At 39.0% G+C, this 26,201-nt stretch overlaps 1 protein-coding gene across 1 annotated transcript in view; it reads right to left on the bottom strand.

The window, feature by feature from the left end:
- The window catches only part of CDH12 (cadherin 12), a 326,694-nt gene that overhangs the window by 21,003 nt on the left and 279,490 nt on the right, over positions 1-26,201 (bottom strand). Inside the window, exon 7 of the mRNA XM_052659007.1 lies at positions 12,981-13,117. Coding sequence (XP_052514967.1) covers positions 12,981-13,117 — 137 coding nt within the window. The remainder of the gene's footprint in view (positions 1-12,980; positions 13,118-26,201) is intronic.

Below are 26,201 nucleotides of genomic sequence, written 5' to 3'. Positions count from 1 at the left end.
GAGACCAAATAATTTCTTTCTAATATTGAGCATATGGCAAGAGTGTATGTTCTTACCACATATTCACCATTGCACTTGAGGATTTATTTAGTGCAACCAAATAAAAATAAAATTTAAAAGTATTCAGATTGAAAAGAAAAAAAAAATTGTCAAAAAATGTTAAAACCCTGTAGGTTGGAAACTCTAAAATATCCACAAAAAAACTTATAGGTATAATCAGGGGAGTACATCAAGAACAATATTAAAAATGGCTATTGTATATCTATATACTAGAAAAAAATTGATAAAAAATTCAAGTCACAATAGAGTCAAAGATAATAAAATATTTAGGAATAAATTTAGCAAAATAAAGGTAGGAACTATAAACAGAAATTGACAAATCATTTCTCAGAGAAATAAAAGGGATTCCTGATAGAAAGGACTGCTGGTGGAAATATAAAGCTGTAAAGTTCACTTTAGAAAATAGGTTGAAACTTTCTTTAAACACTGACATGTGAAGTAAGATTCTCTCAGTTCTAACTATTTGTGACCCGTGGTCTATACAGTCCATGGAATTCTCCAGGCCACAATACTAGAGTGGGTAGCCTTTCCCTTCACCAGGGGATCTTCCCAACCCAGGCATCGAACCCAGGTCTCCCGCATTGCAGGCGGGTTCAACATCTGAGCCACAAAGGAAGCTCAAGAATTAAACACTGAATGTGAATTTATAAGCCAACAATTCCACTACTAGATATCTACCTAAGAGAATGAAAGGAACATCCACAGAAAACCTGTATACATATGTTCATGGAGGTATTATGCATACAGTCTCAAACTGGGAACAATTCAAATGTCTATCTTTTGGTGAATAGATTAATAGTAACCTATCCATAAAATAAAATTATATAATAAAAACAGGAAACAAAACAGTGATATGTGCTTAAACAACATGAATGAACCTCCAACATTTATGCTTTATTGATAAGACTAACAGCACTTCTTGTTTTTGTTTTAGTCTCTAAGTTGTGTCCAACTCTTTTGCAACATGATGGACTGTAGCCCTTCAGGCTCCTCTGTTCATGGAATTTTCCAGGCAAGAATCCTGGAGTGGGTTGTTATTTCCTTCTCCAGGGGATCTTTCTGACCCAGGGATTGAACTGGCATCTCCTGCATTGGTGGCAGTTTCTTTACCACTGAGCGTCCGGGGAAGATCAATACCACTCCTTGAAATTATGAATCACTCAGTCATGTCTGACTCTTTGTGACCCTATGACCTGTAGCCCGTCAGGGTCCTCTGTCCATAGGATTTTCCAGGCCAGAATACTGGAGTGGGTTGCCATGCTCTTCTCCATGGGATGGGGACCTTCCTGATGCAGGGATAGAAGTCAGGTTTCCTGCATTGCAGGCAGATTCTTTACCATCTGGACCACCAGGGTGTCCCCTCTTATTTGGAGGTTATTTAGCTGAAGAAAGCAAAAAGTTTCAGAGCCTTTGGGCTTCTGAAATACAAGAGCTTCCCAGAGATTCCAGCCCTCAGCTGTCAAGTCTTCTAGACTTCCTGGGGGCAGATATTAAGACAAACTCTTTTAGAATCCATTAAGGGCTTCCCTGGTGGCTCAGATGGTAAAGACTCTATCTGCCTGCAAATCAGGAGACCTGGGTTTGATCCCTGGGTTAGGAAGATCCCCTGGAGAAGGAAATGGCAACCCACTCCAATATTCTTGCCTGGAGAATTCCACGGACAGAGGAGCCTGACAGGCCACAGTTCATGGGGGTGGCAAAGAGGCAGACACTTCGGGGCGACTTTCACTTTTTAGAATTCCTGACCCCAAAATGTTTTATCATGATGTATTATGAAGCCATAGGTAACCAATTCCAATGATAAGAAATATCAAAATGCATATTAAAAGGAAATAAGCTTTTCAACTAGGGTTACAGCTGCAATGGGCCCTACAGGGCACAGTGGCCATGGTGTTGGAAACGGTATTCTTTTCCAGAAGTCTTGCAGGAGCTTTCCTCCAGGGCATTGTTGTTCGGTTAGGGGGAGCTCCCACTTGGTCCCAGGTCTGCAGACACATCAAGCAAGGCTTCTGCTTCCATGGAGTTTGATGCAGCTGTCAGCTCCCACAGTCACCAGGCCTCCTGGAGTGGAGTCACCATCCTTTAGAGCCATATGTCACTCTGTCCTGACTCACAGGGGCTCTAAGCCCACCAACTGCAGCTGTCAGTCAGGCTGGGTGGGCCCCTGCTGGGACATGGAGCCTGGCTTGGGCTATTGGCCAGCAAAGCTAAGGAAGCTGGTGAGCGTTTCTGGAGGTCTCCTTCCCCATCAACTGCTGAGGGAGATCACAGTGACTCTCAGGACTCTCAGGCCAAGTCAGCGTCTGGCCTCACTTCAAAACCCAGACTTTGAGAGCAAGCAGGACAGTCGAGGCATCACATGTGACATCAGTATGGACAAGGTGTGGCCAAGCCGGAGGCCACGCAGATCATCGACTTTCTGTCCATCTGCGCACTCGCCTGCGTCTTGGGGTGCTGGTGTCTATCGCAGGTGAACTGCCAGGTCTTCCTCTGAATTTCATTATGCCTGTTCCCAGCGTCTGGTCCGTTCCAGCTACACCATACCCCACATATTCTATGTGAACACAGAGGCTGAGAAGGAACAATTCATCAGGAAATCCAAGGCCCAGATCAGCAAGATGGGATGCTGATAAAGCTTGTTTTGTTGGGTTATTGGTTAGTCACTATGTCTGATTCTTTGTGACCCCATGGACTGTAGCCCACCAGGCTCCTCTGTCCATGAGATTTTCCAGGGCAGGAATACTGGAGTGGGTTGCGATTTCTTCCTCCAGGGGATCTTCTCGACCCAGGGATTGAACTCACATTTCAAGCTACTCACAAATTATTCATTAATTGTGTATATATTCAAATGTTCTAGAGGGTATGGTAAGCCATATATATCAAAGATGTATAAGATAAAGCCCTGGCTACTAAGAAGTTCACATCTGAGAGGATCCCTATGCAAATAAGTGAAATACAATATAGTCCATAATGCCAATAAAGTAACATTGACAATGCAAAAATATTTTCAATGTAAAAATACAATTTTTTAATTCCAATTTTGATAGCTGAAGTTAAAACTTTTCTGTGCATATCTAAAATATCATTTTATTCAAATTTCAACCTTTAGGTGACAAGCTTCTCATGTAGTTTTAATTTCCAGAGAAAAATCAGATGCTAATTAAGGAAACAAAAGCCTGACACAGTTGTGTATATGATTCTGATAGAGCAATTTTAGTGGTTTAAACTACTCCTAAGTTAGCTTGATTATAGTAAGGCACTCATAAGCAGTTGAAAACTTAAAATAAAATATAAATTATCACAAATTTGGATTCTATTATATTTACACATCATAACAATTGTGAGAAAATTGGTATCATTTCTAAATTAAATGCATGAGTATATTGGCATTAATAATTATTATCATCATGTATACAACACATTGAAGGCTTTATGAATGGTTGAGTATTTACAAGTAATTCATTAAATTATGAATTATTTGTCTGTATTACACACACTACAGAAATGTTGTCGATACTGATATAAATCAAAGTTACCTTTCTTTAAGAATACAAAATATTGATAGTTTCATACACTGCTTAGGGAAAAAGGAAAATGTTAAATGGTAGATAAACTACCTGGACTCATAAATGTAAAGTAAGGTACTCATGGAGAGTAAAAGAAAGGCAATTAGAGGGAAAAAGCAATAGCTCCAAGCCAGAATTGAAACGAATGCTTTTCTTCAGCCCTCAAGTCATCTAGGCTCTCTGAGTAAGTACATGTCTTCATAGAAGTACATGTTTTCATAGCAACATTAAACTGCTTTATTTCCCAAATCCCTGCTAATATTTAAAACACTAAAAATTTGGCATTTGGTTTCAACATCAGTACCCATCCAGTGACCTGGGTATTATTTTTAAGGTGGAGATTTCTTGGTGATAATCCCAGAAATTCTGATTCAGTATGTCTTGAACGGGGTCCAGGAACATTCTCACAGTTGACTCTGATGCAGGTGAGAGTTGAGAAGTTGAAGAACAGTAGTTGAAATGAGAGGGCCAACCTCTTTATTTACTCTCAACAAAGGTACACATGACTTACAACACTCAGAACAAAAGACTAGACAAATTAGAAAGAAATGCCTCCTGCTCAAGCTCTGCAGAGAATCCAGAGTCCTGTTACTTGAGTCTGGTGACATAAACCTCAGTTGATACAGTGTAACCCAGACAGTGCTGATTTATAGAAAATGCAGGTCCCTTGTGTAACTACCTTGGGGAATTTGGGGAAGTGAAATATGCCTCTCTGGATATATGCTGAGCTAGAAACATATAGTATTGATGGAAACAACAGAAAATAGGATGGACTCAAAACACACCTAAAAACTTCTCAGTTTCTCTATGTGCATTTAAGGCTCTGTTTGACAAGGCCTCTGACTTTCTTTGCTTTTTTTTTTTTTTTTTCCTAAAAATGGGGATATATTAATGATGACATATGCTGGTGGTAGTTTAGTTACTAAGTCATGCCCAGCTCTCTGTGACCCAATGGACTGTAGCCTGCCAGGCTCGTTTTTCCATAGAATTCTTCAGCAAGAATACTAGAAAGGGTTGCCCTTTCCTTCTCTGGGGGAATCTTCCTGATCCAGCCATTAAACCCACATCTCCAGCTTGGCAGGCAGATTCTTTGAGCCACCTGGGAAGCCCATAAATGACATATAACATTATATTAATGTAGGTGTACAAGTGTTGATCTTGAAATGGTTGCTTGAAGCAAAAGCACAGGTATGCATAAAGGCGAATGTGATCAAAACATACAGACTTCCAGTTATAAATAAATCAGTCCTAGGGCTGGAATGCACAGCATGGTGACTGCAGCTGACAATAGAATACTCTACATGATAAAGTCTTTCAGAGAGGGGAGCTCAGGCTTCCTTTCTGAATGTATTTTCTTTACCCTCCTCTACACACTCTAGACACCCACTGTACGACCCTACCTGTAATTTTTCATCCAAACATGAGATTTGATACCATTCTGTCTTTGCTAAAGATGTTTTCTCCACCTAGAACTCCCTCCTCTCCACCTTTTTCATATCTTCTCCATCTTTTAAAGACTCAGCTCAAATGATAATTCCTATGATGTGACATACTATGCTTATGCTTTCATTTTTTTTTAATTTTTTAAAAATAAAACATATTATTTTGATAATAAAAATACTTAAATAATTATTTTTTCTTATAGCACTTTGTACTTTGCTTGTATTCTTAATGAATTCAACCAGATTATCGTCTTTCTCACAAAATTTTCAGGCTTAGTGATTAAATAATGGGGTTCCCAAGTGGAACTAGTGGTAAAGAACCCACCTGCAGAATACTTAGAGATGTGGGTTCAATCCCTGGGTCAGGAAGATCCCCTGGAGGAGGAAATGGCAACCCACTCCAGTATTCTTGCCTGGAGAATGACATGGACAGAGGAACTTGGTAGACTAGAGTCCGTAGGTGTGGCAAAGAGTCGGACACGATTGAAGCGACTTAACAGCAGTGATAAAGTAATACAGCCTCTAAATTCTCTTCACTTTTAGAGACACTTGTCGTTGTGCATGTGTGCTTAGTCACTCAGTCATGACTGACTCTGCAATCCCATGGACTGTAGCCCGCCAGGCTCCTCTGTCCATGGGGATTCTCCAAGAGAGAATACTGCTGTGGGTTGCCATGTCCTTCTCCAGGGGATCTTCCCAACTGAGGGATCAAATCCAGGTCTCCCGCATTGCAGGTGGATTCTTTACCAACTGAGCCACGAGACTTCTTTAGTTGCTGAGAAAATGCATATGGTAGGCAACCTTCACATGAGTTGTGTGTGTGCTAAGTGTCTTCAGTCATGTCTGACTCTGTGTGACCCTATGGACTGTAGCCTGTCAGACTCCTCAGTCTATGGGATTCTCCAGGCAAGAATACTGGAATGGGTTTTCATGCCCTCCTCCAGGGAATCTCTAAAACCCAGGGATCAAACCCACATCTTTTAGGTCTCCTGCACTAGCAGGTGAGTTCTTTGCTGCTAGCACCACCAGGGAGACCCACCCACATGAGTTATCTCCATGTGATTTTCTGCCCTTAAATGTGGTCTGGATCTAATGATTTGCTTCTATTTAGTATGTGTGTGTTAGTCAGTCAGTCATGTCCAACTCTTTGTGACTCCATGGACTATAGCCCATCAGGGTCCTCTGTCCATGGGATTCTTCAGGCAAGAATACTGGAATAGGTAGCATTCCCTTCTCCCTGGGATCTTCCCAACCCAGGGATCAAATCCTAGTCTCCTGCTTTGCTGAGACAAAAGGGATACCACTGATAAGAAATGGCATGACATCACTTTTGCAGGGGATTAGAACTCTATTTGAAGAAGACAAAATCCATGGGGTCACTGACTCCTCCACCTCCTCCTTCTTCCTCTCTTTTTTTTCTGCTGATGCCTGGGCTGAAGCATTGGCAGAAGCTGCAGAGTATCCCTCTGGAGGCAGGTGTGCTGGCCAGCTCGTTAATACCCTGGACAGTAACTAATATCTTCAGTGTTGTTTTCCTTTCAGCTCGCAGGTGACCTTGTTGAGCCAGGTCATCATCTACCTCATTGGTCCTTGCTCTGTCCAGGATCTTCTTTCTGTCTTTGGCACTGGAAAAGGCACTGCCATTAAAGGCAGTGAGCAGGTAGGAGGTGGCATAGTATAGGTAGACAGGATTTTCTAAATATAGGGAAATTATCACAATGAAATCATTAGGAACTGCTGTAGTTTTTTTTTGTTTGTTTGTTTTTGTTTTTGTTTTTTTCTTTTTTGAGTGTGATCTACTGATGGATACCTATTGGATAGAGATTGAAATCTACCCACCTACAACACGGCCACACACATACCATTGCACATAAATTTCCCTAGTCTCATATTTTGAGTCTTTGTAGATCAGGCAGGAAAGTATCTGCCTGCAATGTGAGTGTCCCAGGTTCAATCCCTGGATGGGGAAGATCCCCTAGAGAAGGGAATAACTACCCATTATAGTATTCTCACCTGAAGAATGCCATGGACAGAGGAGCCTGGTGGATTACAGTCAATGGGATCACAGACTCAGACATGATTGAAGGATTAACAATTTCACATTCACATATTATTTTTTAAATGCAAGTTAACTATAGAACTCTAATAGGTAAGTAATCTAATGAGCTTAAATATAGATGGATAGATAGATAATAGTTAGATGCCAAGATTAACACTAATTTCAATTCAATTATTTGTACAATGCAAATGTACATATAATTACTATGTTGTTCTTCAGTTGCTAAGTCATGTCCAACTCTACGACCATAGGACTGCAGCCAGCCAGGCTCCTCTGTCCATTTAATTTTTCAGGCAAGAACACTGGAGTGGGTTGCCATTTCCTCCTCCAGGGGATCTTCCTTATCCAGGAGTCAAACCTGTGTCTTATTATGTTTCCTGCATTGGCAAGTGGATTCTTTCATCAGTGCCACCTGGGAAGCCCTGGCTCCAGTCTTGTTTCGGTTAGTCATTCACTGTGTGACAAATGAAATATATCTTAGCTTACAGTTTCTTCACTCTTGCAATGTGGATAGCAATAAACTGAGTGAATATATATAAAGTTACTATAATAGTTTGGTTTACTAGCTTAAAACATTTCTTACAATTATTATAGAAAAATTAGGTACTTTTTCTCATTTGGCCTGAGAACACTATTCCATGTCTATTTGGCACACGGGCAGAAGGAAACCCTTTAAAAAATTTTACCAAAAAATTTTATTTGCTTTGTTTAAATCTTTCATTTCTTAATGACCCATTTGGTCAGTATAAACCTTTTGCTTCTTTCCCTGAAGGCTATCTGAGAGTACACTTAAGTCCATTGAATTCAGTGTAAGTTGCACAGTTTTAACTAACTAAATTAATTTGGGGGATCAGCTTCTAACTATTCCCAAACTCTCCTTAGGAACAGACTTCAATCTTAGTTTTAACCACAACCAATAATGCTTTGAATGTAAATAATGTTCTATAGAAGTTTATAAAAATTTAGATGAAATTTTGTTAAGCCTATTATAGATAATAATCTCAGGTTGATTTTTCTCTACTGAAGATGACATTATTTGCATTATGTTGAAGTAAGAAACATTAATGCAAAGTAGTTCTAATGCTAAATAACCTTAAAAATTAATTACCTTACAGTTTAATCCCAGTTTATAATGGTGTACTTACATACAACATATTCCCCAAATATAGCACTTAGTAAGTCTACCACTGATTTCCGATCTGTTCCACAATGAATGGGAACAATGCATCACCATCTGGATAACTAACACAATCAAGAAAAGAAGAATTGTCTCATATCATCCATTTATTTTATAATGTTGTAAATTTTCTAAGACTTTAATGTAGGTGTTTATAATTATGTTTGTATAGTAATATGTGTTATAGTCAATACCCCCCTAAAAAACACAAAAAAATTAGAAACATTTCTGTTGAAAGTTTCTGACAATTTGAATGAAGTGAATTTTTGAGACTTCCACTTTTTTTTTCAATTTTCAAGATTAGTATAATAAAAACAGCAAAGCAGTAATGCATTAAAGAATTATTAGGGGTCTAATAAAATTATTTGGACCGCCAATTGTTGTAACACTGATTAATGGTTGCTTTTTAATTAATTGGAAGTTGTTCAATCATTGTACCATTTCATTTCATCTGTGAGTTTTTATAGAAGGGTCAGGGCCAAAGCATATGCTAGTATAATCTGCAATAAGGTACATTTACACAATTTTTTCCACTTGGCAGGGTAAATGTGGGCTCTTTATTTCATACTCATTCATCATGACAATAATTTCCTCCTCAGGCTGGCTAGTTTGAGCAGAGAAAGAAACCTTATATATTAAAATTTAAATAAAGTTGACTTTTAAACTCTGTGAGCTCAAATAAAACCCACAATAACCTATTCTTATTGCAGAATCATTAATTACCATGAGGTATGTGCTTAGTCTCTTTCTTTTCCATGGAGGTGTAAGGTGCATAGTGTTTGTCTCACCAGACTTCTTTGAAGATGCTAAATTCCTCTCAGTAGTCTTTGAATAGACAGTGGAGTGGATAGAAGTAGATAATTTAGAAATATTAGCCAGCCGCCCTCTTATAAGGTGTGTTATATGTATGAGTTATGAGTCTAAGTCCCAGTGCTGCTTATGTCCCATTGAGTGCCAACATAACTGATGAGACTCCATACTGTGGGGATTCCTAAGTTGCATTTAGGTAAAAACTACATAGGATGTGACTGCAGCCATGAAATTAAAAGATGGTTGTTCCTTGGAAGAAAAGCTATGACCAACCTAGACAGCATATAAAAAAGCAGAGACATTACTTTGCCAACAAAGGTCCGTCTAGTCAAAGCTATGGTTTTTTCCAGTAGTCACGTGTGGATGTGAGAGTTGGATCATAAAGAAAGCTGGGCACCAAAGAATTGATGCTTTTGAACTGTGGTATGGAGAAGACTCTTGAGATTCCCCTGGACTGCAAGATCAAACCAGTCAATCCTAATTGAGATCGGTCCTGAATATTCATTGGAAGAACTGATGCTGAAGCTGAAACTCCAAAACTTTGGCCACCTGATGCAAAGAACTGACTCCTTAGAAAGACGGTGATGCTGGGAAAGATTGAAGGCAGGAGGAGAAGGTGACAACAGAGAATGAGATGGTTGCATGGCATCACAAACTCAATGGGCATGAGTTTGAGCAAGCTCTGGGACTTGGTGATAGACAGGAAAGCCTGGCGTGCTGCACTCCAGGGGGTTGCAAAGAGCTGGACATGACTGAGCTGAAATGACCTGACATAGAAGGTAGAGATTGGAGTGGAGTCAGTGTGTACCTATAATTAACAAAATATGGCCTGAAAATAGCACAATATTGTTAACCAACTATGCTCCAACATAAAATAATTTTTTTTTAAAAAATCTGGTTCTCTAAGTTTGAAAAATGACAAATTTAGGAACAAAGCACTGTAAAACGCATACATCCCTTACATTCTCCAAATGGTCGAAGCCCAGGCTCTGACCTGAAGTGTCGAACCTGCTACTACAGGTGCCCTCACACCGTGACGATGGTTTTTGGTGGCTTTTGTACCCCATGGGGAGAAGGAGAACTTTTAGAGCTACAGTACAGTTGAGTGAAGAACTAGAGGCGGACTTTCCTCTTGAGTTAAAGTACTGGATCTAATATCTGCCTTAAAAAAAAAAATACACATTTTCCATGTATGTTAACAGAAAGGTTAGGTGGCACAGAATAGTTTTAGTGAAAACTATTTTCTTATAGACAATACGTTTTAAATAATAGAAATTATTTGAATAGGCTACTTCTGGTCAGTTATCACCTAACACATCCAAATCATCAGAGTGAATATAATGTAGTTCACAGAGGTCTTCTACCCCATGACTTAGATATCTCATTTCCACTCTACTTGTCGAAGATCTAAGGAAACTAACGTGTATTTTCTAACTATATTATAGTTAAACTTCCCTCACTATTATGGATAAAGGAAATAATTCAGAGTTGAAATAATTGAAAGTGTGAAAAAGATGATGAATAACATATGTAACCATAATAGGAGTTACTATGGGAAGGAAGAAAGATATCTAGCAGGAAAGTGAAAGTGAAAGTAAAATGAAGTCGCTCAGTCATGTTCGACTTTTGCGGTCCTATGGACTGTAGCCCACCAGGCTCCTCCGTCCGTGGAATTTTCCAGGCAAGAGTATTGGAGTGGGTTGCCATTTCCTTCTCCAGGGGATCTTCCTGACCCAGGGATCAAACCCAGGTCTCCTGCGTTGCGGACAGATGCTTTACTGTCTGAGCCACCAGGGAAGCCCCCATCTAGCGGGAAAGGAAACTTTCAATCAGAAAAGCATTCAAAGAAAACGGGCGAGGCTAACGTTCCATTCTGTTCTCCTGATAGCAGGTCTGTACAGGCAGCTGACTGGATGATCCACTCTGAGAGGCTAACTGAGCAAGGAAGGCAGATTTGAAAGGAGACAGCAGGACAGAGAAAGCCTACAGTGGAGGAGCAGCCTTCAGTGTGCGTGTTTAGCATGGCAGGGATATGTGAGTTTCCTCAGGATCAAGTGGACACAGCAGAAAGCTGGAACTGAGAAACCATGCTGTGAACTCTCCCCAGAAAACCATCTGCGGCCCGAGAGGCCCTGGACCTGAAATGAAGAAGCTGTAGGGTCTACCACTGGGTGCTCATAACAAGCTCATGGGCAGATGGGATGCTCAGCACACCAACACCAAATAACCCAAAAATTACATGAAGAGAGCTAGTATTTGGGCAGTCCACTTAGCCAGTCTGCTTTAATCCTAGAAGTAGTGGCAAAAAGGGGAGTGCTCTCTCATCATCCAGGGGTATATGAGAGAGATTTATGTGAAATAATAACATTTGCAGCAACATGGATGGATCTAGAGATTATTAAGCTAAATGAAGTAAAGCCAAAGATAAATATATGATATCACTTTTATGTGGAATCTAAGAAAATAATAAAAGCAAATGTATTTGCAAAACAGAAATAAACTCACAGACTTAGAAAACAAACTTATGGTTAGCAAAGGGGAAAATCAGAGAAGGGTTAAGTTAGGAGTTTGGTATTAACATATACACCCTAGAATATATAAAATGGGCTTCCCCAGTGGGTCAGTCGTAAAGAACCAGGCTGCCAACACAGGAGACACAGGTTCGATCCCTGGGTCGGAAAGAACTCCTGGAGAAGAAAATAGCGGCCCACTCCAACATTCTTGCCTGGGAAATCCTGTGGACAGAAGAGCCTGGCGGGCTACAGTCCATGGAGTTTCAAACAGTCGGATGCAACTGAGTGAGACTAACACTTTCCTATCTACACCCACTGAGTTGAGACTGATCAAAAACCTCTCAATAGACTTGTTTGGTTAGCTCCTCCCTGTACTGAAAGGTGACATTAGCTGCCAGAACATTGTACCAGATGCACAAAAGGAAATAGGAAAGCAATATACGAGATACTAGGGATTTCCTCAAAGCTTTCAATAGACCTTATGAAGAAGAACTGTTATGATGCACTTCCATTATAGACAAGTATGTTGAAAGCCAATGTCTCCACTCCTACCCTGACCTGTTACCTTAGGAAGCTTGTTACCTTGATAATATCCTCCATTGTCCAGCCAAACACACATGACCTACCACCACTCTCAGTCTAGAGGATTCTAGACCAAGCAGAAGCCAACCCAAGGAGTAATGCCTAACAATCCTATAGATTCCAAATGACTCCTTGAAGAATTGCACTTAAAACTCCTGTATATTCTTCCACAATGGTGTTCATAAAAACATATATGCTAACGAAAGAAGAGAGAAAGAAGAAGGGTGACTTTATAAATGTTCTCTTCAGGATTTCATTCGGTGGGCCAGTGGTTAAGACTCTGTGTATCCAGGGGACACAGGTTCAATCTGTAGAATGGAGATTCCACATGTTACATGACACAGTGAAAATAAATGAATAAATAAAATCATGCTCTCTTTAACTTCCAAAACTATTTCAGAATAGGTGATTTTATGTGATGATGATTCCCTCCTGCCTGGCCTATGAAACTCTGCATAATATATACAGGGGTGCAATGTGGAAAGACATTTAACTATGGCAGATTTTTAAGGTTACAAGGTGGAAAGAAGTGAGCTCACACCATGAAAACACTGCTAGATATTCCTGCCGTCCTGCAAACAAAGAGCAGTGGCAGCTGTCACAATTTTTCTGGACTTAGGCTATGAGGAAAAGGAGCAGGTTTCTGAGTTTCCCCAGGAGACCACTCAGCTGTCAGTCCAAAACTGAAAAACAGCTCAGCAGGGACTCGTTTAAGAGTGTGAAATTCAAAGAACTGCAGTATAACGTTGATTCCGTCCATGCCATACTTACTAACTTTACTCGCAATTATGGAGAAATTATACTGCGCGGTGCTTTCTCTGTCTAGTAATTCATTAGTGGCGATGGTTCCTTCAGTCGCGTCTATTGTAAAGTAGCTGTCCCCATCACTCTTCCAATCTATGAGGTACCTGTGTACAAAAAGAGGAGATGCAAATGCACAATGATTACACATTCATCATAATGGCAGTCAGGCTAACTTGACACAGTTCCTTATTTTCCTCCCTGTAGCTATTACCCACCTTGCAATAAAGAAGAGTGTAAGTGACAGCTTCTTTATTGCAAAGTCAGTATGCTCAAGGGGAAACTGGGAATAATGAAAGATTTAGTACTCCTGCTGTTCATATTATTTTAGGGTCTTGACACCTTGAAAGCTCAGCAGAGACTAAAATTCTAAAGCTGACCATGGGTTTCCTTAACCTGCTGAATATTAAAACTTTTTCAAGCAGTAAAAGACTCCTTAATGGTGGCTATGGGAAGAGCTGGGGGTGGGGTAGGCATCTGGAAACAGCTGCAAAGAACTTAGGTCAGAACAGAGGTAGCATCTTTGTTTCCATGAACAGAAAAAAAAAAAAATCATGTTAGGGAAACTAAGGGGAAATTTTTAAACTGACAGGTGCTATAATTGCACAGAAATATTTTCCTCAAACACACAAAAAATGACCATGGTTGTTTTATTACTCTTATTACTTTTAAGAAACTCAGAACAAGTTTCTTAAAAAAAGTGACCTTGGCTATACTGTCTCTTTATGTTCTTTATTAGCCAAACTCCTTGATAGTAAGTGATCCACTTTCTTTATGTGAAAGAGTTGGAATAAGAAATCCAAGAATATGAAATGAAAGGCATTTTAGAAAAATATGCATTTGTATAAATCTTTATGTAGCAGTGAACATATAGAGTGATATATGTAAAATTATTTTAAAGGTATATTTTCAAACATTATATTAACAGACATTTTGAAATCTTTCAATGTGCCAGGTACTGTTCTAAATATTTATCACCATTTTTGTGATTAGAGAATCAGTGAGGTCCTTACAAACAGTGGCTGAAGACAGATGACAGCATTGTAGTCAGCCCCTCTAAATCCCCGGTCATCATGAAATGTTAATTAAGGCTTGTGTTTCAAAATAGCAAGTTTTAATCTTGACAAACAGGTTATTTAAAATCGGGACAGTGTGTGTAACATTTTAGAACTAGGTCAAAACTAGTTTGTCTTTATAGGTGGAGATTTATAACTTCTCAGTATTCATTAGTAACTGATAGGATCAGAGTAAGAACAAAGCTTCTTATCTGCCTTTGACATTTCCATTGTTGATTTTTGAAATGCATTGATGCTTTATGAGTTCAGTGTAGCATCCTGTCTCATAGAAATGATCTCAAAAATTATAAATGGACTTAAAAGCCAGCGAGTACAGCATATAATGAGCTTCATTCTCGCTATTGCAAGATGCCCTTTTTGGAATAAAAAAGCATCTTCTCACAGTACCCATTTTCAGCACCTTTATTCAACTTGGTAACATGCCTAATTTGAGGTGGATTGTTACTGAACTTCCTTGGTGACCATAGCATTTCTGAAGAATTGCTGGTGTAGACTAATGGTGGCTGGTGTTTAATGGTAGAATTCACTAAATATTTGCTGAGTGCCCACTATGCTACCACTATTGTAGTAGGGTTGAAGCACAAAGGAAATTATAAAGTATAATGCTCACTAATAATGAGTCTAGTTGGAAGAAAGTATATAAAGAGGATTATTATGTTTGATAGAAGGACAGAAAAGACAAGACAGGAGTACAAAGAAGATCCCTGGTTCAACACCTATTGGTTCAGGCAAACCTTCCCGCACACGATGTTTGACTGGCATTAGAAGGCTATAAGGGAATTATTTATGAGAAGAGAGAGGCAGACTAAGGAGAGGAGGAAAGATATTTTAGGAACATCAATAGCAGCAGCAAAACCGTAGACTGCAAAACCAACCCCACCAGGTTCCTCTGTCCTTGGAATTCTGCAAGCAAGAATACTGGAGTGGGTAGCCCTTTCCTTCTCTAAGAGATCTTCCTGACCCAGGGATCGAACCCAGGTCTCCTGAATTGCAGGCAAATTCTTTACAGTCTGAGACACTAGGGAAGCCCCGTTTCATTTTCAGAAGGCTATAAAGGAATTATTTATGAGAAAAAGGAGGCAGACAAAGGAAGAAGAAAGGTATCTTAGGAACATCAACACCAGTAGGAAAACCATAGAGATTTTGTGGGAAACTATAAGCTGTTAGGAATTTCAGTAAAATATCTGAAAGGAATAATAACCTGAAAAAAAGATAAGCTATTTAGGTCAAGAAGGGTCTTGTAAATTATATTAAGGAGATAAAACATGATCTTGTAGTTAATGAACAATTCAAAGGGTATAATTAGGGTATGGGATAACTGTTCATCACTTTCAAGGCAGAGGGTGAATGTATTTGAAGGGGACAAGACTGTTAAGCATTTCCCGTAAACCAGAATCTTGCCAAGAGACAAAGAGAGTCCCTAGAGCTGGGAAGAGATTTAATTCAATGGGTTGTGAGTGGTTGAGATAACTAGGGCTATGCAGGCTGGGCTTCCCAGATGGTGCTAGTGGTAAAGAATCTTCCTGCTAATGCAGGAGACATAATAGATGTGGGTTCAATCCCTGGGCCCAGGAAGATCCCCTAGAGGAGGGCATGGCAACCCACTCCAGTATTCTTGCCTGGAGAATCCCATGGACAGAAGAGACTGGTGGGCTACAGTCCTTGGGGTTGCAAAGAGTCAGACACGACTGAAATGATTTAGAACACATTCACATGCAGGCTGAAGGAAAGAAGACACGAAACATGCTGTTGTCCTTTACTTTGACTAGGATACTCATGTGAGTGGGTGTCAGATTTACTTGTCGTTTCAGTGTGATGGAGCTAGGACAGGAAAATGGAATCTATAGAAATTATTATTTTGGATAAATAGAATGAAGACTTTGATGTCAGAGCTGCACAAGGTCATAACAGGTTTCCTCAGAAAACCATAAGCACCAAGAATAATAAATATTGATGTCAAAATATTCATGTTTGGTGCAGATATGGTAGAGCATTAAATCTAAGCATGACTGGAGAGCCTGAATATAACTTGCAGTGCTGAGTTTCTACTACTAATATCCATACACAATGGATGGGATTCCCATACACTTTTCATGGATGGAATATTTTTTTAATTATTTTTTCCTGTGATCATTCTGTTCCAATCTTTTTTTTTTTTAATTTTTATTTTTACTTTATTTTACTTTAAATACTGTATTGCTTTTGCCATACATTGACATGAATCCACCACGGGTGTACATGCATTCCCAAACATGAACCCCCCTCCCACCTCCCTCCCCATAATATCTCTCTGGGTCATCCCCGTGCACCAGCCCCAAGCATGCTGTATCCTGCATCAGACATAGACTGGCGATTCGATTCTTACATGACAGTATATATGTTTCAATGCCATTCTCCCAAATCATCCCACCCTCTCCCTCTCCCTCTGAGTTCAAAAGTCTGCTTTACACATCTGTATCTTTTTTGCTGTCTTGCATACAGGGTCATCATTGCCATCTTTCTAAATTCCATATATATGTGTTAGTATACTGTATTGGTGTTTTTCTTCCTGGCTTACTTCACTCTGTATAATCGGCTCCAGTTTCATCCATCTCATCAGAACTGATTCAAATGTATTCTTTTTAATGGCTGAGTAATACTCCATTGTGTATATGTACCACTGCTTTCTTATCCATTCATCTGCTGATGGACATCTAGGTTGTTTCCATGTCCTGGCTATTATAAACAGTGCTGCGATGAACACTGGGGTACATGTGTCTCTTTCAATTCTGGTTTCCTTGGTGTGTATGCCCAGCAGTGGGATTGCTGGGTCATAAGGCAGTTATATTTGCAATTTTTTAAGGAATCTCCACACTGTTCTCCATAGTGGCTGTACTAGTTTGCATTCCCACCAACAGTGTAGGAGGGTTCCCTTTTCTCCACACTCTTAACAAACACATTTTGCTCTGACACTACAATAAAGTCTCACTTTTCAAACATATGCTTCATTTTTTCTAAGCCCTATTTTAAATAATAGCTTCATCCACATACTATTGGAGAAGGGAATGGCATCCCATTCCAGCATTCTTGCCCGGAGAATTTTATGAACAGAGGAGCCTGGTGGGCTGCAGTTCATGGGGTTACAAAGAGTCAGACACGACTGAGTGACTGGCACTTCACATACTGTACAATTTCCCAATTTAAACTGAGCAATTCAATCATTTTCATATATTCAAGCTGTGCGGTAAGTGATAAGTTTTAAGATGTTTTAAACTTATTAGTTCATTTTTGTTAATTTAATTCATTACTTGGGGTAAGCTCCAATTACCTGGAAATTTCATTTCTATAGATTGAAGATTGTGAAGGTGTGGTGTTTCTGGATTTCTCCTCTGCTACTTCCTTTTGCACTGGGTGCACATTATTCCAATGGAATATTAATTATTTTATTAAATAATAATGTTATACTCCATATTTTATTTTCTTTTTATCTGCTCCAGGTTTTACTGTATACTACTTAATGTAGATTGAAATTTATGCTAACCATCACTTCATGGGAACTAAATAGGGAAGCAGTGGAAACAGTGTCAGACTTTATTTTTTTGAGCTCCAAAATCACTGCAGACGGTGATTGCAGCCATGAAATTAAAAGATGCTTACTCCTTGGAAGAAAAGTTATGACCATCCTGGATAGCATATTAAAAAGGAGATATTACTTTGCCAACAAAGGTCTGTCTAGTCAAGGCTATGGTTTTTCCAGTGGTCATGTATGGATGTGAGAGTTGGACTGTGAAGAAAGCTGAGGGCTGAAGACTCTTGGAAGTCACTTGTACTGCAAGGAGATCCGACCAGCCCATTATAAAGGAGATCAGTCCTGGGTGTTCATTGGAAGGACTGCTACTAAAGCTGAAACTCCAATACTTTGGCCACCTCATGTGAAGAGTTGACTCCCTGGAAAAGAATCTGATTCTGGGAGGGATTGGGGGCAGGAGGAGAAGGGGACAACAGGGGATGAGATGGCTAGATGGCATCACTGACTCGATGGACATGAGTTTGAGTAAACTCTGGGAGTTGGTGATGGACAGGGATGCCTGGCGTGCTGGGATTGATGGGGTCGCAGAGAGCCAGACACGACTGAGTGACTGAACTGAACTGAACTGAATTCTAAAAAAATATAGAAATTTTACTCCTATGTAGCCGTGTGCTATTATATATATGAAAAGTGAAAGTGAAGTCTCTCAGTCCTGTCCAATTTTTTGTGACCCATGGACTGTAGCCTGCCAGGCTCCTCCATCCATGGGATTTTCCAAGCAAGAATACTGGAATGGGTTGCCATTTCCTTCTCCAGGGGATCTTCCTGACCAAGGGATTGAACCCAAGTCTCCCATATTTTGGGAGGATTTTTATCAGCTGAGCCACAAGGGAAGCCCATATACACATATACATATATATTAACATATTTTTTTCCTGGTGGTGGCTCAGTGGTAAAGAACCCACCTGTCATTGAGGAGACACAGGTTTGACCCCTGGGTCTGGAAGATCCCCTGGAAAAGGAAATGGCAACCCACTCCAGTATTCTTGCCTGGGAAACCTCATGGACAGAGGAACCAGGCAGGTTACCATCCATGGGTTCACAAGAGAGTCAGACACAACTTAGCAACTAAACAACAACAATCTATAGTGTATTGATATAGTAAAAAAAATTAGTAAAACATTTTTATAGTTAGTACTTTTATAATCTTATGTTTATTAAAGCTGGAAAATAAAAGGAAGCAAATATTCTGGGAAGAGCTAAAGAATTGATGCTTCTGAACTGTGGTGTTGGAGAAGACTCTTGAGAGTCCCTTGGACTACAAGGAGATCCAACCAGTCCATCCTAAAAGAGATCAGTCCTGGGTGTTCATGGGAAGGAATGATGCTAAAGCTGAAACTCCAATACTTTGGCCACCTGATGCAAAGAGCTGACTCATTGGAAAAGACTCTGATTCTGGGAGGGATTGAGGGCAGGAGGAGAAAGGGATGACAGAGGATGAGATGGCTGGATGGCATCACCGACTCGATGGACATGAGTTTGAGTGAACTCCGGGAGTTGCTGATAGACAGAGAGGCCTGGCATGCTGCGATTGATGGAGTCACAAGAGTCAGACATGACTGAGTGACTGAGCTGAAATGAACTGAAAGTTGTCTAGTCATACAGACTCTTTTATCCTAGGAAATTCTCTAACTCTACAGGTCCTGGATGGAGGCAAGATGGTCTTCTCATTTCATTCTCATTTAGACTCTCCAGGAATGAAACAAACAACATGAAGTGAGAGTGACTAGACTCCAAATTTTCAGCCTACCTGGAAAGGACTTCTCCCTGTGAGTGAGGTTGAGTGAGAACTCAGAGGTGGAGATTGGAAACACTGGCATCCTGCCCCTCCCAGCAAGATGATATATCTCATGATTGAGAGCTAAGGACAGAGGAGCCATCTTTTCTTAACAATTCTGTCCAGGGTCCAGAGAGAATTCTCTATCCGGCTTAACTGGCAGATGAGAGTGGAAGTGAGAGAGCAGGTCCCGGGTCAAGTTCCACAGCCTCTTTCTGTTCTAAAGTTTTAATCGATCTTCTTGAGTAAATGTTTCATCATTTGCTATATGCTTTTAGTAAATCTTCCAAAGAGAGCAAATGGTTTTTAGTAAGCTTCAACAAATAGTTTTCACCATTTATGCTTGTTTCACTGGAAGAACTTCTCATGTTCCCATTCCTTAAGTAGAATTCCCATTGGTTTCAGGAATTCCTTTCTTCTTTTCTCATTTACTCCAGTTAAACTGCATAATATTATTTGGAGCTCTTCTGTATTTATACCTTTGTAAAACTATGCAATGACTAGGTCGTTCTTTGCTGTCCTTAGCATTCAATTGTTTTGCAGATTGTGAAACAAAAGACAGATTATACACGTTTTATGCCTGTGTTTGTCTCTCTTACTTGTGGCCCCTTTATCTCTGTGTTGCCAAGGATCTGAGGTGTTATCTGCACATAGCATCTGCAACTTAAACCTTACCTTGAGTCAATGCACAGATCCTACTACCTATAGAATAGTTAAATATTTCTACTTCAAGGAAATGTCTTACTTAGGACAATCCACTATTTCAGATTTACTGAGTGAGGACTTATTCAGTACTAGCACTGAGTGTCCTTGGTCCCAGAAAAAAAATGGAAAAACTGATCACTTGACTTCTAGTTAACACTTACAGCATGTTACAGTTTATAAAGCTGATTCAGACAGAATACATATATAATGAATCACTATAGACTCACAGGTCATTCTTTAAATATAATTTTTACAAATATTTTATTTATTTGTTGTTTTGGCTCTGTTGCTCCATGGGCTTTTCTCTAGCTGGGGAGAGATGTGGTGCACGGGCTTCTCTTCTCCATTTGGTGGCCTCCCTTGTTGCAGAGCATGAGCTCAGCTTTTTTGGGCTCTAGAGCACAGGATTAACAATTGTAGCCCACGGACTTAGTTGTATTGTTGCATGCAGGATCTTCCCAGACCAGGAATCAAACCCATGTCTTCTGAATTGGCAGGTAGATTCTTTACCACTGCGCCACCAGGGAATCCCCACAGGTTATTTTTAACTGCAGTTTTAACTTTATCCAGTAATGAGTTGAAAACTTCAAGAACTTAAATAGTGCATCCATAAAACATGTGCCTATCTCTGTTGATACATACACATATATACATATATCTTCTCCGATATGTATATATATCAAACCAAAATTCAATTTATTGGAAAGTGAACAGGCAAATTTTATTTATTTAGTTATTTCAGTCTAACACTGAGATAAAGTTTGCATTCCACAAATTAGCCACCATTGAGAGGCAAAGAAATATATATATATAGAATGAAGAACATAAACTTTATGGAGAGATAAACTAGGGAGATATACCAGTTCCTTCACTTACCTTGTGCAACTAGGTTAGGAATCTTTCTCTCTAATATCTGTTCTCTTTGTCTCCTATAAAATTTGGAAAATAATACCGATCTAGCCATGTAAGGGAAAGTGTGGTACAGATGAAGTGAGATAAGATGTATGTATCTAGTTATAGAATCGTACATGTGGGATGTTTACACACATGTATGTGTATGTATGTATCCTTTCCTCCCACTCTCTTTCCACATTATCCATTATTTGGTATTATTTTCCATTTAAAACAAAAATCCTTCTTCCTAACACATAATGGTATGTTTTGTTGTAGCACCAAATTGTAACATATATATCTTTCAACTTTAAAACATCTGAGGGTCTTCCCTAGTGATCCAGTGGTTAAAATTTCACCCTCCCGATTCAAGGGATTCAGATTGGATCCCTCATCAGGCAACTAGAGCAAGATCCTGCGTGCCACAACTAAGACCCAGTGCAGCAAAAAGAAAAACAAAACAAAAACAAAACTTCCTGAACTACAAAACCCCCCACAAACCCCAGAATCACAAAGCACTGGAACAGTGTCAGGCTTTATTTTTTACAATAGTGCTTTTGCTTGGTCCTCATTCACTATTTTCTGGCATTTAGTTTTTATCTCCATCATCTTGTGAAGTTGGTACCCACTTTGTTTGTATGTCACCCTCTCGGTTTAGTTGCTAAGTAATGTCTGGCTGGCTCTTGGAACACCATGGACTGTAGCCCTCCAGGCTCTTCTGTCCATGGGATTTCCCAGGTAAGCATACTGGGATCGTTGCCATTCCCTTCTCCAAGGGATCTTGTCACCCCAGGGACGGAACCTGAGTCTCCTGCATTGCAGGTAGATACTTTACCAACTGAGCCATCAGGGAAGCTTCAGAAAACTTACTGCCTTCTTAATATTTTCTACTTAATGAAATATGTTCAGCATCCTCCTGGAACTGGTCAAACTCTTAAGGACTAGGTCCTGGTATTTTACAAAGGTCCTATCTTAGTGTGACTGGCTAATGTCTATGCCTGACTGAATCATAAACTTGAGACAATGACCATTTTCTATTGTGATATTTTGCCCAGTATAACAATTAGGGAATATTGGTAAGAACTGATCATCAGTGAACTGACAATGAAAACACTCCTACATTTCCTGGGCATTTTCAGAGACGACATAACCCAGTTCTAAAATGCCTTTGATATGTTTCTGGAAAACACCATCCCAGTGTGAGCCATCAGTAGTTTACTTTGTTACAGCCCTTATCCAATCTAAGAGTAGACTGATAACTTAATTGCAACTAATCACAACAGTATAATATGAAATGTCTAGCTTGGCCCAGCTCACCAGTTTAAATGCGTAAAACCTTCGGATACTGACTGTGTTTGGGTCATCTTATACTTATTAAGTGAGAAGATAATATTCAAATGAAAAAGGTATTTATGATCTAAATGATATAAATCTATAGTTCCTAGTATGCATAGTGACTGTTGCTAAGAAATTTGTTTTAATAATTGAATGGAAATCAAAAGATTAATGCATTAACTTAATCTGCACAAACCACTTGACAGAGAACAATTTTATTACTTTTCTGTAAATGAGTTTTCAGAAATGTCTCGAAGTTTTGTTCTCTTCATTAGGTAAGCATTTCCCTTAAAATTGTTTCTTTTAATTTGGCTAATAACTTTCTCACAGTTAGTGGAAAACTAACTTTGACCCTGTCCCAATTCTCAAACACATTTTACACAAAAGTACTTGGCGACACAGAGTTATGTTAAAAGTATTACATTTCATTCTTTAAGCAATAAAATGTAGAAGTAATGGTTCAAGTCCAGGTGGGAAATATTATTTTGTTAAATTACTAAAAATAGATAAAAATATTATCACTCTTCACTATTCTCTTATGTTTGTTTGCCTTTTAAAAATTATGTCTGGTTGCAGATAACTAAATGAAAATAAATTCAGTTCAATTTATTTCCATAAACATCTTACAGAGAACTTAGGCCACACACAACACTTAGAATGTAATTGCTTCATCAACATCACAATTACATTGTTTTCTTGGTAATCCCTATATGCTTCTCTCAAACTTTCAAACTTCCTAACTTCCTGCTAGTTTTTTTTTTTTTTTTTCTAATCCTCCTCTTCATTCTTTATTTCCTCTCAGCAGAATTAAGTCATATATCGGTTAAGACAGATTCCCTTGTTTATTTGAAATGTCTGATGAAAAGATAAACACATCATCAAATTATTAAATTAGTTAAGGTACAGTTCGTCTACCTTTAAATTCCATCTCGAGGCATGTAATAAGTGTAAAATAGGTCTCAGATGATAAAGGAATATACCATAATCTACATAGTATTGAGATCATATCTGTTATACTTTTCTATTTTCTTCAATGTGGCTTAAGCTCTCCTCATTATGGGGATTTTTTTTTTTTTTTGTAGTCATTTTCTAATAGTCACACATGGTTTTCTGCCTGTGTCTAGATATCAACTCTCCTCTGCCCCCAAGGCATTAAACCTTGTCTTTGATTTATTCTGCAGGGACCTCAAAGCAGCTTCTTCTAGTGGAAAGAAAATTAAGTTTAGGCAAATATTGATTAAATATGGGTTCCACACTTAAGAACTTAGATAGCAAGCATGTAGTGAAAGTTCTTTTCAGGATTAAGATTATGAACAGTAATACCTGGCTAAGTGAGTAAATTATGTGATCATACCTTTGCTCATGGTCTTCCCATGAAGCCTTGCCAAAACCCTCTAAGAAGTATTTGTTGCTTCCTTAAAAAAAATTGGGGGGCTTCCCTGATGGCTCAACAGGTAAAGAACCCACCTGCAATGCAGGAGACACAGGAGATATGGGTTTGACCCCCGGGTCAGGGAGATCCCTTGGAGGAGGAAATTAAAACCCACTCCAGTATTCTTGCCTAGAGAATCCCATGGACAGAGGAGCCTGGCTGGCTATAGTCCAAAGGTTTGCAAAGAGATGAACATGACTGAGGGACTGAGCATCAGTTCAGTTCAGTTCAGTTCAGTCACTCAGTCGTGTTCGACTCTTTGCGACCCCATGAGTCGCAGCATGCCAGGCCTCCCTATGCATCACCATCTCCCGGAGTTCACTCAGACTCACGTCAATCGAGTCCGTGATGCCATCCAGCCATCTCATCCTCGGTCATCCCCTTCTTCTCTTGCCCCCAATCCCTCCCAGCATCAGAGTCTTTTCCAATGAGTCAACTCTTCTCATGAGGTGGCCAAAGTACTGGAGCTTCAGCTTTAGCATCATTCCTTCCAAAGAAATCCCAAGGTTGATCTCCTTCAGAATGGACTGGTTGGATCTCCTTCCAGTCCAAGGGACTCTCAAGAATCTTTTTCTCCAACACCACAGTTCAAGAGCATCAGTATTACAAAATTCTATATTCTTACTTCTTTTATCTTATTTACATATTTGAATTTTTATTAACAGTCTTTCTCAAACGAGAAGGATAAAATAATTATATTTTGTTTTAATGATTGTACAGAAAGTTTCTTTAGAGTAGGACTGAATTTATTGTTCCATCCTTAATATTTTGTATTTGCATGTATGCATTGAATTATCTTATAAAGATAGCTGACTGTTCCTCTTAATAATGACCATATCACATTTCAAGCATGGAAATATTTGTTTTATACCTTTGAGTATCCAGACGTACTTATTCTGAAGCCTTTTTATGTAGCCACATCATAGCTATTCCCTTGAACTGAATCAAATGCCAGTTGTTGCAAATCAAGTTGGATCTATTTACTCTCACTGAACGCAATGGCCAATGTCTCTGAAGAAAGACGTCATTGTAACTAGAGTCATTTACCATTTGATACACAAATATGGGCATCACATTTGAAAGAAAGCTTTTATTTTCTGTTTTTTTCTTTGATTAGATAACTAATCTTCCATTTCTTTTATTGTGATTTGTCAACTGTTTAGCTCCTTCTCTCTGAAAATTACTCACATTCTCTTAACTCAAAAATAACCTTGGACAGCTTATGAACTGGATTCTGACTATTATAATATTTTTTATGGTGAAAGATTTATATCAGTTTAGGATATATTTGAAGTAACAATCTTTAAAAAAATCAAAAATATAAAAATTCTAAATAACTGATTAAAAAAAAGCTATTCTCTAAAAGTATGTAAATTATAGACAGGAGGGAAAGAGCTATGAAATTTACACTTACATAGAGCACTCAACCCTTTGAGAGAAAGCAAAGAAACTGACACTCTAGCAGACAGAATGCAAACTGCAAACGTTTAGGTAAGTAATAAAGAACATAGACTTAGGGATTTCCCTAGCCATCCAGTGGTTAAGAATCAGAATTCCAATGAAGAGGGCATGGGTTCAATCCCTGGTCAGGGAATTAAGATCCCACATGCCATATGGTGTGAACAAAAACAAAGAAAAAACAACAACAATGAGACAAAAAACATAGACTAGGACATTGCTTCATTCTGAGGAGTTACATGAAGCTCAAAAAGATAGCTTCAAGACATTCACCATCATAACTACTATCTGGACATTCAGCCATCATATCATTACAAAAATGCAAAATTTGTTTTATTTTTTTTTTGTATCATTATTTTATTTTTTTATTTTTTTATCTAATATGTTTTCTTTAAGTTTTTTATTTTTTTAATTTTAAAATCTTTAATTCTTACATGTGTTCCCAAACATGAACCCCCCTCCCACCTCCCTCCCCATAACATCTCTGTGGGTCATCCCCATGCACCAGCCCCAAGCATGCTGTATCCTGCGTCAGACAGACTAGCAATTCAATTCTTACATGATAGTATACATGATAGAATGCCATTCTCCCAAATCATCCCACCCTCTCCCTCTCCCTCTGAGTCCAAAAGTCCGTTATACACAGCTGCATCTTTTTTCCTGTCTTACATACAGGGTCGTCATTGCCATCTTTCTAAATTCCATATATATGTGTTAGTATACTGTATTGGTGTTTTTCTTTCTGGCTTACTTCACTCTGTATAATCGGCTCCAGTTTCATCCATCTTATCAGAACTGAATCAAATGAATTCTTTTTAACGGCTGAGTAATACTCCATTGTGTATATGTACCACTGCTTTCTTATCCATTCATCTGCTGATGGACATCTAGGTTGTTTCCATGTCCTGGCTATTATAAACAGTGCTGCGATGAACATTCGGGTACATGT

Source organism: Budorcas taxicolor, chromosome 20 (genome assembly GCF_023091745.1).
Source record: "Budorcas taxicolor isolate Tak-1 chromosome 20, Takin1.1, whole genome shotgun sequence".
In the NCBI taxonomy this organism is placed as follows: Eukaryota; Metazoa; Chordata; class Mammalia; order Artiodactyla; family Bovidae; genus Budorcas; species Budorcas taxicolor.
The sequence above is the reverse complement of the archived record's forward strand: the minus strand, read 5'-3'. Positions and strand labels throughout refer to the sequence as shown.